General features: G+C 35.7%; 1 protein-coding gene across 1 annotated transcript; it reads left to right on the forward strand.

The window, feature by feature from the left end:
• The first annotated feature begins 431 nt into the window (after positions 1-431).
• On the forward strand, positions 432-15,737 carry LOC130799737 (non-specific lipid transfer protein GPI-anchored 9-like). Its single transcript, XM_057662942.1, has 3 exons — positions 432-1,092; positions 10,852-10,950; positions 15,140-15,737. Exons 1-3 carry the CDS (start codon positions 771-773, stop codon positions 15,220-15,222), a joined length of 504 nt encoding a protein of 167 aa, XP_057518925.1. The 5' UTR covers positions 432-770; the 3' UTR covers positions 15,223-15,737.
• The last annotated feature ends 289 nt before the right edge of the window (positions 15,738-16,026 follow it).

The following is a 16,026-nucleotide window of genomic DNA, read 5'->3' on the forward strand; positions in this document are numbered from 1 at the left end:
GAAATGTAGTATTAGGGGTAATGAAAATTAGAAAAAAAAAAAAAAGTTTTTTATGATCAAATTTTCATTACCATGAGAATGAATTAGTACATTCATAAAAAATCATATCATAAATCATATCTAAAACCACTGTTTAATAGCAACCAGGCCGTAAAAATAAGGCCACATCGCATCGCATTGGTTGCATTGTAAAACAATTATGTTATGGGCCTATCAAGGAATATATTATGGTTTTGACCGATAGTTAAACGTTTAGATAACTGCAACACTCCCATTATCGCATCACCATTTCCTTAACATAATCGTGACCGTTAACGTTTTTACACAATGGCACCAACAACCAAACCGCCCCTAAGATTAGTCACACACCGGCCAACAACAAATTAAAAATCCCTCAAATTACCAATTCTTTTTGTGGAATATGCTTAATATATAATTTGTTTGTCTCTATCTTTACACGTTAATTCCCCTACAAATTATTATTCAGCTACTCTCGTAAGAAATTGTCTGTCAAAGAGACGACCACAAAACAAAAAGTCCATAATTTTATTTTCTCTTTAATTTATATTAGTTGGGCTATTTACCCCATATATCTAATACATCTCCCGAAGAGACCGTCTCTCACAACAATTTGTAATTATTACTTCATACAAAACATCTCTTATATTAAATAGAAACAGATCACAGGTAGACAAACCAGACAAAAAAAAAAAAAGAAATTTGCATTGCAATAACTTTCTGAAAGATCAGCTGATCGATCATTATACCAAATGGCCTCCCAGAAAGTGATGATAATGGCAGTATTATTAGCGGTGATGATGGTGTCATGGACACAGTCTGGTGGAGCACAAAATGATGCATCATGCATTCAGGCATTGATACCATGTGCACAATTCATCAATGCCACAAACCCACCAGAAATCTGCTGTGGACGTCTTGTGCAGGCGTTCCAAAAAGAGTTGCCGTGCCTTTGTTCCATTCTTCAAAACCCAAGCCTTGCTGCGGCTGCTAATGTTAACATGACTCAGGCTATGGAACTCCCTTCTAAATGTAATATTACTGCTGCAAATGATCCCAACATTTGTAAAAAAGGTAATGCTTCCTAGCTATTTTTTCAACGCAAATTCTTAAATGAAACGATTTAATGATGAGATCATCTTTATTAGGTTGGCTCGATGTATATTTAAATTCTAAAAGAGAACACATATTTAGTCTTAAAGATATCAGTGTTAGAGTATATTACATATCTTGGGGCTTCAACCATGAGCTTAAACGTTTAGTTGAGTTGATTCCTTGACATGGTATCAGAAGCCAAGGTGACAAGAAGTCAAGGGTTCGAATCTCAACCATCCCTCATTTAAAGTGGAATATTCAGTGTATGTGCGCATCCACACTTTTAGCCCAATGGATCGGGCGTGTTAGAGTATATAACATATCCTAGAACCTCAACAGATGTGCAAATTTTATTTAACCGCAAGCACACGGTGTATGTGTAGTCGAGGGTCGAACACAAGAAAGTTAGGACAAGAAACTTACTAATTTCTACTAATTATATTGCTTGAAGAATAAAAAATAGCTTGATTGGTTGTTTAGCTAACAAACTAATAATGCAATGAAAATGTGGGTTTAAACTATATGATGAAAAGATCTATGGTGTCGGAAATCCCCTAAATTCTTGTATGATCAAACTCTTAGTAGTGTGTATAAAATGTCGGATTATTGTTGATTAAATATGATCTTGTTAATCTCAAACTCTCGCTCTGTTGATTAAGTATAAGATTTAGACCCTATTAATTCAATTCTTAAAGGCTAGTTTTATTGAATGAATTAATAAGAATTTAACTAAAATTTGCCCTAAAGCAAAGTTGATCCTAATCTCACACGCTAGTTCTATTGACTAGTCCAATAAACAATATTTAATTTAGGGTTATTAGCACAATTAAATCAATTTAATCCTAATTTCATAGACACTTTCAATAATCAAATCATACTTGAATTATAGGTTCAAACCCTAACCCTAGAAAATGGATCTACTCACTAATCATGGTAAAAGCAATAAACACAAACCCTAAAATGATACTAGACATGACTAAGTATGAAAATGATGCAAAATCTCAGGAGAAACAAGAATTAAATACCAAGAACACAACAATTAAATCAAAAACCAATAAATGAAGAACAATAACTAGATTTTATTGAAGAAAGATTAATAACAAAAATTAAATACTAAAGAAAACTTACAATGCTCAAAAAAAGATTAATAGTGGACTTAATGAAAAAATAATAAAAGGATGAAATTAAGAGTAATTAAACTAATGAAAAAAAGTAAAATCAAGTCTAAAGAAAGGAAGAAGGAGAAGAGAAGGAGAAGAAACCCTAATCAATTTTTTAGGGCCTATTTATACTAATAAGGACTTAACCCTAAAAACTAATTCAAAGATTAAAGGGATAGAAATCCCGTGCAGCAAAACAGAGACTCAAACCCGAGTCGACTGCACCAAAAAGAACATGAAAGCCGAGTCGGTGTTTTGTCAGCAACTTCAAACTATCGCCATTTCTTTCTCGGTTGTTGGAATTGGACATATAATATACCGTTGAAAAGCACTTGAAGTCTAGTTTTCAATGACACAAACCTTGTATTAATATGATCTTTCTATCAAAAGTTATAACCAAAAGAGTAGACATGTATCAAATTTCCCCTTAAAACTTTTGCATTATAAACACTCTTCCACTCTTTTGCTCATTTTCTTTGTAGAACATCTTCAACCGAGCTAAAATCACCTTAATAAACTCCGTCATCATTAAAACCATAAGAATTATGCTTAAAACAATCAAAACCACTCAAAATCAATATGAATAACCAAAACGAGTAAAGTAGCATAAATCTTTAAAATAATCACGGAATTACTAACAACGACCATCATTAAGGAGTATAAAATGATATAAATAAGTGCAAATATTTGCACTTATCATCAACTATCAGTTTAAGCTTTTGGTTGAATTGATTCCTTGACAATCAGTCATGAAAGATGTGTTTTTCAATTTTGATATTACAACCTAATATAATGAGATAAATTTTATAAAGAATTAATTGTTATATAAGACAAGTGTGATTTAAAATCTTATGAAGTAATTTATCTAGCTAAATTAAAATAGCTTTTAATTATTTTTCACAACATATACACCATAACCAAACAAATCCTATAAGTTTTTGTTTCTGAACAATGCAAGAGTAATTTGTTATCAATAAATTTCATTTGTGAAATTATAAATGAAGAATTTAAGGATGATATGATTAAAAGAAATCATTTTAAATTAGCAATTTTAACTATTTTAAGAACAAGTTGGAAGTACTTTGTCCTTCTAGTTTTCCTATGAAGGTTTCTCTAGCCTTGTGCTAGTCTTCGTCTTCCTCATGGAGTCTTTTATTTGTTTTCTCTTGTCACTTCCTTATTTCTTCTCTTTCTTTCTCTTCCTTTTGTCTTTATGTTCTTTCGTCTTTGTTAATGGAGGGGTCTGGTGTTTCTGGAGAGGAAATCTTTTCTTTGGTGGGTTTGGAGCCAAAAAATCGTCGTTCTTGTCATGACAATGAGGGGTTTCGAGATGAGGAAGGGGATGGTAGAGATGCTAAAGGGGAGAAGGAGCTCGTTTCTTGGTGTGAGGATGGAAGTGATGATGATGATAAAAGGGTCGAATTGGGTCTCGTCGGGAAAGTCTGGACCAAGTGGGTAATTAATCCCAATGCCTTCATTTCTACTATGAAGGGGATATGGAGGGTTCAATTTGGAGTTGATATTAGCAACATTGGGAAGAATCTTTTTCAATTTCAATTTTATCACTGGAAGGATAAGGAGAAAATTCTTAAGGCGCAACCATAGCATTTTGATAGGAATGTTATTTGTGTAATCTTGATCAAGCGTCTAAACCCTCGGAGCAACGTTTCTTCCATTTGCCTATATGGGCAAGATAGTCAGGTATGAGAAGTTACCCAATATTTGTTTCAATTGTGGGCGTTTAGGGCATGCTGTTAGGGACCGTGTGGATGGTTCTATGGATCCCAAGAATCCAAAGTATGGTATTTGGTTGCGTGCGTCACCTTGGAGGTCAGTCAAGAATTATAAGAAGGAGATAAACGATGAGTCTGATATTTCTTGTCCGACGACTAGGAAAATCTTCTTCACAAAATGTATGGAGCCAAGAACGCATGTGGATTCGGAGGTCATTAATAACGTGGCTTCTTTGCTCAATAGGGTTAGTTTTGATGATAACTTGGAGTGCAAGAATGATGGCGTTGGTCTTTCAGATTCTGTTGTTTGCCCTAGGGATTGCGTGGAGGAGGTAGTCAATGCGGTTAATAATATTTCTGGTTCAGAGGCCCATGTTGATGATAACTCTCATGGCCTAGCTGTCATTGTTCTAGGTGAAACAGTGAGTGATAAGATTAATGGTGAAGGGCCGAAAATGCGCAGGAAGAAATGGAACAAGGTTGTTTAAGATTCTTGGGGGTCTGATCCTTTGATCCTAAAACCTATTATGGTGGGAATAAAAAAGGTATTGTGATGATGATTCTAATATGCTACAGCTTATAGAGATAGATGATTTGGGTTTAGTGATAAAGAAGCACAAGTCCACTGATTCTCAAGTTCTCTCATCTAGAGGGTTGGGGAATCTCTCTTCGACTAATTCTCTTTGTGACTTAGTGCGCAAGTATTCCCCGAAGGTCTTGTTTCTTAGTGAGACCAAAAGTTCGGCTCCTGATATTCGAAACATTCAATGCAACTTGCGATTTGAACATAGTGATTGTGTTGAGGCGGTTGTCTGGCTGGAGGTTTGGCGATTTTCGCACTTCCTTGACGGTTTGCTCTAAGAACTCCCACGTTATTGACTTTATTATTAAAGAAGATAGTGGAATGGAATGGCGTTGTTCTAGGACATATGGTTGGGCTGATGGAGGAAGTAAATTCAGAACATGGGATATGATTTCTGAGCTAGGGCAAGATAACTCTCTTCCTTGGTTGATTAGGGGTGATTTTAATGAGATTCTTTTAGCTAAGGAAAAGTTTGGAGGTGTTGGGGTTGATTTCAATTCTTTAAATTCTTTTCGAACGTGTCTAGAGTTAAGATTTAGGGGCGAAGGGTGATAACCGGTTGTCTAGCACGTCGTTAATACTAAGAACCAAGTTATACAATCAATATTTATAATCACCCTGATACTACTACAACGAGTATAATGGTAAGTCGGGGGTCGAATCACAAGGACAAGGGATGCTAGACTAAAGACTTGGTGTGGGAAGGTTATATGGAAGGTTGGTTGGTGGGTGAACTTAACTAATAACAAGAATAAGAAGCAAAACTCAACAATGAAAGACAAGCGGGGAGTAGACTATGTCCAACCTAGGATGGTCTATTGGAAATAAAGGCAAGCTAGGTCAAGGGAGTTCGAACGATAATCAATCAAGACACTCTAGATATCGAGAGGAAGTTGGTGACCCTATAAGCCACACGAACGACCTATAGTCGCCCTATGTCTCTCTAGGAGTGGCAGGACAAGATTCGAATCGAATATCTATCAACAACCATCATCAACCTCAACCCTAATCCTAAACATTGAAGACAAGACCAAACCTAGGATTTCTCTAACCTAAAACCCCTAAAGAAACTATTCTAACATACTAGAGGTAAAAGCAATAAACAAGGAAAGCATTAAAGGAATTGAAGAACATGAAAGCATTAAATCTAAACTAAGAAAGCATTAAATGAAAGCATTAAAGAGAAGCAATAGAAGAAAGCAATAGAGGAAAGCAATAAAGACATCAAAGCATTAAAGAAATAAACTTACATAAATGAAGTGACATGAAAGTACATGAAAGCATAAATAAAGAACTACAAATTTATATTAGGGCAAAAACTAGAGAAAGCATTAAAGGGGTTGATGTTCTAAAATGAGGCATAAATGCACTCAAACTAGGCATCCCCCTCTTTTTACAGAGATGAGGGGTATTTATAAGCTAAGAAACAAAAGGGGTAAAATGCCCTAAAATCCCTCGGAGTTGGCTTGCGAAGAAAAGAAATCGCGCAGTCTGGGGCTTTCATTCGGGGTTTCCAGCAAGTCTAGCACGTTTCTTTGATGTTTTAGATCCATTCACCCAAAGCAGACATCCATTCGCCCGAATCCAGCTCCATTCGACCGAATGGGGCATTCATTCGGCCGAATGGTTTCTTTACTTGGCCTATTTTCTTCTTTTGAAGCTTTGGATGCCTTCCAGACTTTACGGGGACCTTGGGGAAGACTTGGAATGCTTGGGAAAGCTTTGGTGTGCATGTCTAATCTTCGATCAAAGCATCTAAGTCTCGTACGCAACGTAAAATACCTTGAAATCTCCGAAAATACCTGAAATTACCTCAAAACACCATGGAGACAAGAACAAGGTAAAATCATGCATAAAGTGTCTAAACCGCATTTAAAACGCGAGACTCGACACTACAATGAGAAGATAAATGTGCTCTACAAACGAGCACATCAGAGGGGCATAAGTTTACCTGGAGTAATAAAAGATCGGATGGTTTTATTGAAGAACGGTTAGACAGATGTGTAGCCAACTCGAGTTGGAGGCATATTTTTGATGATGCTTTGGTTGATAATGTCATCTGGGATGGTTCAGATCATTTTTCGATAGTGCTCAATGTACAAAAGTTTGAGCTTCGTGCTTCCCCTGTCTTGAACACGGATAAATCATTTCGATATGAAGCTAAATGGATTCATAATGAGTCTTTTCCTGATACTCTCATAGATTTTTGGAACAAGGCTAAAGCAAAATGTCAGGATCACTGGATTAGTGTTATTCAGGAGCGTGGTGAGCGATTAAAAGCTTGGAGTAATCAGGCTTATTGTATTATTTCTAGGAGGCTTTGGTGGTTGAAGAAATGTCTGGTTCGTGTTAGGAAGATGGTGTAGACTACGGCTGTGATGGAGGAACTTAGGCAGGTAGAGGCTGAAATTAGGAGAACTTCGGCGTGGCAAAGATGTCATCCTTTTGTTTTATGAGATGGGGACAAGAACACCTCTTACTTTCACTTTAAAATGGCTGCTAGGAGAAAGCGTAATAGTTTAAAAGTCTTAAAGATTGTACTGGTATCCTTCACACCAATCTTGAGGCTATGGGCTAGTTGGTTACGTGCTATTTTGAGGATCTTTTTTATTCTTCTCGAACTCCTATCTCATTGGGTCAAATTGATATGATTGATAGGCGTGTCTTTGAATCTATAGTCGATTCTTTGCTTATGCCTTTCTCTCGTGATGAAATTGTTGCGGCCCTTGAATTTATGCATCCTTGTAAGTCTCTGGGTCCGGATGGCTTTCCTGCTCTCTTTTATAAACAACATTCAGAGCTTGTTGGTGATAATATCTACAGATTTTCTCTGGATTTCCTAAATGAGGGTATTCTACCGAAAGGCATTAATCACACGAATGTGGCCCTTATCCCCAAGGTTCTTAATCCTTGTGAAATGAAGAATCTCAGGCCGATTAGTTTGTGTAATGTCTCTTATAAGTTGATCTCCAAGGTGCTTGCTAACATGCTCAAATGTGTTCTTCCTTCGATTATTGACGATAACCAAAGTGTTTTTGTGCCCAGTTGCTTGATTACAGATAATATTCTCCTTTCCTCAAAAGTTTTTCATTTTATGAATCATAATCATGCAAAGAAGAGAGGGTACATGGCTCTAAAGTTGGATATGAGCAAAGCTTACGATAGGATGGAATGGGACTTTTTAGCTTGTGTGATGGCAAAGTTGGGTTTCCCTAGTCATTGGATTGATTGTGTCATGGCTTGCGTCACGTCGGTATCTTATTCTTTTGTGGTGAATGGTGAGCTGACCGATGTTTGGATCCCTAGCAGAGGTCTTAGGCAAGGGGATCCTATCTCCCCTTATTTGTTTCTTTTATATTTTGAAGGGCTTGGGGCTTTAATTAAGAGAGCTATTTTGCACTGGTCTCTCCATGGTATTTCCATAGCGCGCAATGCTCCTAAGATTTCTCATTTTGTTTTTTGCCGATGATTGCATTATTTTTGCTCGGACTAATATTGATGAAGCTCGGACTATTAGGGATTTGCTTTCTATTTTTGAAGCTCTCTTAGAGCAGAAGATTAACCTAGATAAGTGTGAAGTTTCTTTAAATAAATGCTTAGAAGGGCACCATATAAGACGGTTGAGCAGTATTTTGAGCATTAAGGAGGTTCAAAGTCATGATAAATAATTGGGTCTTCCTACGGTTTTCTTGAGATCCAAAAGGTTTTCTTTTTCCAACCTAAGGATCGTATTTGGAAAAAGCTTCAAGGTTGGAAAGAGAAGCTTCTATCCAAGGCAGGTAAAGAAGTGCTCATTAAAGCAGTTGCTCAATCTATCCCTACCTAAGCTATGAGTTGTTTCAAGCTCCCGACTTCCTTTTGCAATGAAGTGACTAGTATTATTCGTAACTTTTGGTGGGGTACGTTTAATTCGGATCGTGGTATTCCCTAGAAGGCTTGGAAGAAGGTTTTTCGGTCACAGTGTAAAGAGGGTTTAGGTTTTAGGGATTATGTGAACTTTAATTTAGCCTTACTTGCAAAATAGTTATGGAGGTTGCACTGCCATCCTAACTCCCTTTTGGCTAAGTCGTTTAAAGCTAAATATTATCCTAATATTTCTTTGTGGGATGCTAAGGTTGGCCTTAACCCTAGTTTTGCGTGGCGGAGTATTTCAAGTTCAAGGCATATTCTTTTGGCAGGGTCTAGATGAAGTATTGGTGATGGTAAATTTATCCGCCTATAGAAAGATGCTTGGCTTTTTGGGCCTTGTTCTGGGAAGCTCATATCTCCGAGTAGAGGGTCGCTTGAAGATGTTACTGTAGATTATTTTATTGACCCTATTACGCCTACTTGGCGAAAGGATATCATAACTGATCTTTTGCTTCCTATAGATGTTGATTGGGTTCTTAATAATCCAATAGGAATTTCTCATGATGGTGATAATCTGAGATGGATTGCTAGCTCGGTTGGCTTGTTTGGGGTTCCGTATGCTTATAGGATTGCTCAGCCTAGCCGTGAGATGGCTTCCTGCTCCTCAGGATCAGATCCTGTTTGGAGAGCTGTTTGGGGTCTTAACATTCCTCCCAAGGCAAAAATATTCCTATGGCGCGCCTTGTGTGATATTTTTCCCAATGGTGTGAACCTTCGTAGTAAGGGTATTGAGGGAATGAGTCGTTGTTCCCGTTGTAGTGGTGTGTAGGATAATATGCATGTGCTTAAAAAATGTCCTTAGGCTCAAATGGTTTGGAAGTGGATTCCCGATCTCCCTTTTGATGACAATATTGACTCCTTCAAGGAATGGTTTGTTGTGATCTTGAGGCTGAAGCATTCGATGAATATGGAGCTCGTGGGTATGTGTGCTTGGCAAATTTGGAGATGTATGTTTTGCTAGAGCCAGAGATATGTTAGCGGAATACGAGAAGGCTAACTCGAGTAAAGGGCGGAGTTGTAGGCGTGGGAATATTAAATGGCAGCGTCCTACTTCTGAGTTCATCCAAATTAACGTTGATGCTACTGTCGACTTTAGCGCTGATCGTGTGGGTATTGGGTTCGTTCCTCGTAATATCGAAGGTAGTGTTCTTATGGCGGCTTCGAAGTCTGTTTGGCCTTTTTACGGGGTAGAGCGTGTTGAAATTGGAGGCTTCCTGTGGGCTGTGCAGTTGGTTAAGTCCCTCGTGTGGATGCATTGTATTTTCGAAGGGGATGCTAAGGTGGTGATCGAGGCTTTGAATGGAAAGGTTTCTCGTGCTGCTCATAATCAAGTCCTTATCGACAATATTCTAACCATTTCTAGTGGGATCTCGCATGCTTCCTTTGTCTTCTGTTTCGGGAGGCTAACATGGTTGCCCATCGGCTTGTTAGATGGTGCGCTACTAGTTTTTGTAATATGGTTTGGTCCGACTTAGATTTCGGATCTCGTTGTTGTAGATTCGTCTTAGTCTAGCCTTCCTTGTAATTCAAAAAAAAAAAAACAAGCTGAAAGTAGCTCAAATTGAAATATAAATTATTTTTTTTGCTAAATACTAAATATAAAATGTAAGTCAATTTTAAATTTCTAAATAAATAGTCATTCACAGACTTAGAATTGCATAGTACATATCCATCTCATAACTTGTATAATAGCCATATAAAAGACTATTATATAATTTGTGATTAAGGATGGTCATGGGCATGGCCTTATGTGTCCAAGACCCTATTAGACTCGCCCCATATCCACCTCTAAAAGTCTATACTTTGGGTCTAATTTATCGTGATACGGTGGAACCGAATTCTGGTTTTTAGTCCAAAAAATAGGTCTAATTTATTGTGATACGGTGGAACCGAATTTGGTTTTAGTCCAAAAAATAAAAGGGTCCGAGTCTAGGACTAGGGTTTTCAGACCTAGACCCACCAAACCCTCTCTTTGGACTGGTTAAAGATCCAAACCTGCTAGATCCGTCACACTCGCTCTAAATTCGACATAATATTTGGATTCAATTTAGAGTTATACATAACCCATAGACTCATTATAGTACTAATGAAAGTATGAAACCTTTAATATGTACAAAATTTTAAGTATATGAATAATCAAATCAAGACTCATTTAGAATTCTAGACCCACCTAACATAAGGATTCGGATCGAGTATGAATCCACCAAAAATTAATAGTTCTTGGTTTTAGTCTAATTAAACACGAATCAAACCAAATCATAGTCATACCTATTTTTAATTGGCAATATTTAATAACACTAAATTTTGAGAAAAATTTGTCTAACTTATTGGATTCACATCACATGACAAGCAGTTTCTACAACTCCTACACCAGTAGCTGGTGGTCCTACAGCTTCAGCTTCATCTCCAGCTTCAGAGGCGGGTGGACCTACAACTTCAACTATAGCAAAAGGTAACTAACCCATCCAGCTTTTTCATTCTACACTTATTAAGGTTTTTTATTTGGGAAATTTATTTGTAAAATTTTAATTTTACGTCATGTAATTATAAAAATTTAATTTGAGATTAATATTTAAATATTTAAATTTTGATGATAATTTATGTTTAAAGTCTTAAATGATCTACAAAAGATAAAACATGTTTACTTTTATATTTATTTTTATTTGTAATTTCTGAAATAACAAAAACAAAGAAAAACACATTAACCGTACTCCTCCTCTCAGCAAGCAAACACTGGGATTGCAAAGGGTTGGATTTGGTCCGAGCCCAAGTGGATCCGGATGCAGAACCTTTTTTTTTTGAAGGATCCACGAATCTAGATATTTATTCAATACCCGGATCCGGATCCAGATCCGTCAAATTTTTTATGGATCCGAATCCGACTGGCTCAAATATAGGACCCGAATATGCCAAAACAAATTCAAATCCACGAATAGATCGGGTCCAGAATTCATTGTCATCTCTAGCCACATCCTTCCTTGAACAACTTCCCCTCTACCCCTAGCCGCCAATCAAAATGACTCCACCCTTGCAACCCACCCACAAATCCACCCAACAGCACCTTCTTAACACTCATCCTTACCCCAATAGCCACTATACATCACATCTACACGTCTACCCAAACACTGCACTCCTAATTGAAATGCAAGAAAAGTCGTGGCGGCATATGTAGTAGATTTTGTGGAGGTGAGTTCTGCGTTCTGACCCTCACTTCAACGCTAGACAAAGGCCAAAGATCTCATCTAGATTGTCGCATGTGATAGATTTGGTGGTTTTTGGTGTTTTCCAAACAATTGATGGTGGTGGTCGGCTCTTCATTTAAGATGGGGTTATGTTGGTGGCGAGGTTGTAATGGTGGTTTTCTTAGGAGGAGAAGAGAGATGGGGGTGGTGGTTATGGAGACGGTGAAAGTTTTTCAAATACCCCACATTTAGTTTGAAAAAGGATCGATAAATTACTCATATCAACAAGGTGCATCTTCTTTTTATGGAAGCCCATTTGCTAAGGACTCCACAGTTAAGCGTGTTTGGTAAGGAGTAATCATAGGATGAATGTCCTTCTAAGAAGTTTTCTGGGTGCGCACGAGTGAGGTCAAAGTGCGCTGAAAAGACTTGTGTTGGTCTGTGAGACAAGTCTACAATCTCCATAAGTAGACACCAATGGTCCGAGGAGCCGGGGTGTTACAAATGGTATCAAAACAACCCTGCAACTTGGACTGATCATGTGTTCAATGCACCTAGCAAGGAAAAAGATCCTAAAACTACAGCCCAACGAGGACGTTGTAATCCTAAGTGGGGGTGAGTGTGATGCCCCGAATTTAGCTTGAAAAATGATTGATAGACTACTCATATCATTAAGGTGCATCTTTTTTTCATGGGAGTCCATTTGCTAAGAACTCAACAGTTAAGCGTGCTTGGTGGGAAGTAATCTTAGGATGGATGGTCTCTTGAGAAGTTTTCCTAGGTGCGCATGTGTTGGCCTGTAGGGCCAGTCTACAGTTTCCATAAGTAGACACTGGTTGTCCGAGAAGCCGGGGTGTTACAGTTTTATGGGTTACGATTGTTTGGTTTTTTCTTTTTTTTTAAAAAATTGTTTTATTTTTTTATTCGGTGAGCTAGTAAAATGACAATACGACAATTTCAACCTTTTATCCAAGTTAACAACTAGTTGAGTGCTCTGAAATAAAATGCCTTCTAAATTGAGATTTTTAAATATTAATCCAAATAAGGACTTTTAGTTTTAAAACGGTCAAAATTGATTTTTTTAAAAGTAATTTTTATTTTTTATTATTCGTCTTTTATAATATTTACTGTTTTACATTTGAATATATATTATTATTCAACTCATATTATTTTACTTATGTATTCTTTAGGGATTTTTAATAAAATGACTTATATAGCTATTTTAATTAATTTATTTTGGTGCAAATAGAGGGTTGACTAATCAAATCATCTAATGCTAGCTATTAGCTAGTGTTTGATAAATTAGCTTGTTAAAACATCTTAGGAAAAATTACCTAGAATAATCCAACATTTTCATGATTTTCCTACAATAATTTCACATATTGATTAACCATAAATAATCCAAATTTTATGGTGTATTTGCCAAGAGTTAACCTGGTAAGCAAATGACTTGCTATTACAAGTTTTAGTTTTTTATAAAAAAAAAAAGATAAATTAATCTAATATGTCGAAAAAAATATTAAAATATTTTTTTTTTTCTGATTTTTTTCATCATTCAAATTTTTTTTACGTAAATTTTCAAAAAAATTTCTCTAATTTTACATTAATTTTTAATTTACTTTTTTGGTATTACCTACTATAGCAGATCATCTGATTATTCGTGTTTTTACTCTAGTAAAATACCCCTAAAGTTGGGATTTTAATCATGGTTAATCAATTGGTGAGATTATTATAGAAAAATCATGAAAAGATTGGAGTATTTTAGGTAATTTTTCCAACATCTTATTGGCAATGAATAAGTTATTTTGAACAAGTTTCTCCTAGCACCGGGCTTGAAATCAGCTTGTTAAATCAATTGATAAAATCAATTTGTCCAATAAACCCCTCTAATCAGATACCACCTACCAGTTATCATTCATTTGCCAAATACCCATTTTATCTATAAGAAAGAATATAGTCAAGATTTTAATTTTTTTCATCTAAATGTAAATTTTCATAATATCAACTTTTATTTTTTTTATTTTTCATCAAAATAATATATTAAATTTCGTGAAAATAAAAATTAGAACAATTAATTTCAACCAATTGAAAGCAAGTAATAAAAAGTGCCGGTGTCTTTTTGGTTATAGTAGACCATATGGCAATGGGGTAATTGACTCGTCATTCAGGAAATCTTTCGTGCGGTGGATATATGTATGCGACCAATAATTCTAAAGTTCAGTCCATTTGTTCTTCCCTCGTAACAGAAAAATCAATTGAACAAAACGCTATCTTCATCCGCTTAGCAACACGATCATCGAAAATCTCTCAAACTCACTGCCATTAATGGAGGTCGAGTAAAATAATCATGGTGTTGATACAAGGAAAGAGAGTATTGCTAAAATTGGTCCCGGTCGTCTTCGTCTTCTGATCTCTAAGGTTTATCAAGACCATTACTAACGTTAATGGATGATCTTAAGCTTCATTACAGAGAGTGATGATGATGATGACGGCGAAGATGATGATGATGAGGAGGAGGAGGACGACGATGATGAGGAGGAGGAGGACGACGATGATGACAATGATAATTTTAAAGGGAAAGAGGATTTTTAATGATGATGATGGTTAATAATTGTGAGGGGTATTGTTTAATGATTACAATTGATAATATGATAGACGTGCAAATACAGAAAATTTCTTGATCTTATGCAAATACAAGATATTATAATGGTGAAGAAAATTGTGTGGAAATGAAGGTATTTGATGATGATGATGATGGTTAAAAATGGTGAAGAGTTGTTTGAAGACTATAACTGATAATAATATAATAGTTTTAACTTTCAAGTGATTATATAATACAAGGCTTATTTCAAGACTCAAAAGGCTTATTTCAAGCCTTAATAGACATATTCGAGAACACAAGTTTAACATATATTCTAAATTTTAAAATATTAAATTCTAAGTCTTAAATAATCCATTTTAAGCCTTAAAATGACAATTTCAAGGTTTAATAAACCAATTTAGGACTTAAAAGGCTTATTGATCAAGAGTTTGAGTTCAATATCTACTACAGACTTCACAAATCACAATGTCATCCTAGTCTTAAATGGTCAATTTTAAGCCTAAAAAAAGGCAATTCTAAGACAATCAAGCTTTAATACTATACTTACTTACTCAAATGATAAAGGCATTTCCAAGCCTTAAAAAAAACAATTCCTAAATTTAAAACGCCTATTCTAAGTCTTAAATGACCTATTTCAAAGCTTAAGTTTAACAACTACTCAAGTCCGTAAATGCCAAATACAATACTAAGCCCAATAATAAATGGCCGTATATATGCGCGATTGCACCTAAGTATTTGTGCTCGTCTTTTTAATTCATTGATATGAGATAAATAATTCCTAACACTTTCTCATATGTGCTTATACATGTAACAAAGTAGTCATCCGAATAATTGATAACATCGTTATCTTTGTGCAGGAAGCAATGCTGCGAGCAGCGTTTCATGGACAGGACCAGTCTCCAGCTTAATGTTGTTGTTGGCAGGATTCATGCTCTATTAACTACTTCTTTCAACATGACGTTGACTTTCCTTTTTCCTCTTATTATATTGTTGTAATTTTAAGGGAAATTTTATTGGGTGGCTCTTAATTTTTGCTTTTCTACGTGGTAGACAATAAATCCACGTGGTAACTTTAAGCTTCTCACTAGTTGATATGGTAGACAAAATTTTAAGTCTTTGGTTAAATTAAGAACTCATTATGATTGGATTACGAACTATGTGGCCAATTAGGGTGATTGCAACGTCTATTTTTTGAAAAAAATTATTATTTTTGGAAAAAATAGCGTAAAACTAACAAAAACACTTCACTTCTGTCTACCACGTGAAAAAGTTAGAAGTTTAAGGTTACCATGTGGATTAAAAAAATATTTTTCTACCACATGAAAAAGCCGATAATTTAGAATTACCACCTGGAATTTTTCTAATTTTAATCTTCTTATTTGATGATTGATTGTATTGTTTTGACCTTTACGTACTTATACATGTATTACTAATAATTATTTTATTTATATCTTCCTCCGTTTCTTTTCAAATGTCTATTTCCTTTTGAGTTCTATTCATCAATCACTCTTAATTTGTATCTTATTCTTGATCCATGCATTAAAATATAGTCAAATGAAATTTTATTTGATTCGTCTCAACATAAGGTTTATTAATATCTAGTGTTTATAACTTTTATTTATACACAATTATCGCATTAAGTATTGAATTAGTGCATTGGCAAACGTGCAAAAATAAATGGGACATTTAAAATGAAACAAAGGGAGTGTTTTGTTTCTATAAGTTGCTAACGCATGATACACCA

Source organism: Amaranthus tricolor, chromosome 14 (genome assembly GCF_026212465.1).
Source record: "Amaranthus tricolor cultivar Red isolate AtriRed21 chromosome 14, ASM2621246v1, whole genome shotgun sequence".
In the NCBI taxonomy this organism is placed as follows: domain Eukaryota; kingdom Viridiplantae; phylum Streptophyta; class Magnoliopsida; order Caryophyllales; family Amaranthaceae; genus Amaranthus; species Amaranthus tricolor.

Bases quoted from the DNA above. Each gene is read 5' to 3' on its own strand.
- LOC130799737 (XM_057662942.1), top strand. From the start codon at position 771: ATGGCCTCCCAGAAAGTGATGATAATGGCAGTATTATTAGCGGTGATG. The intron at 1,093-10,851 runs GTAATGCTTCCT...CATGACAAGCAG, and splicing joins TCCCAACATTTGTAAAAAAG to TTTCTACAACTCCTACACCA. The intron at 10,951-15,139 runs GTAACTAACCCA...ATCTTTGTGCAG, and splicing joins AACTTCAACTATAGCAAAAG to GAAGCAATGCTGCGAGCAGC.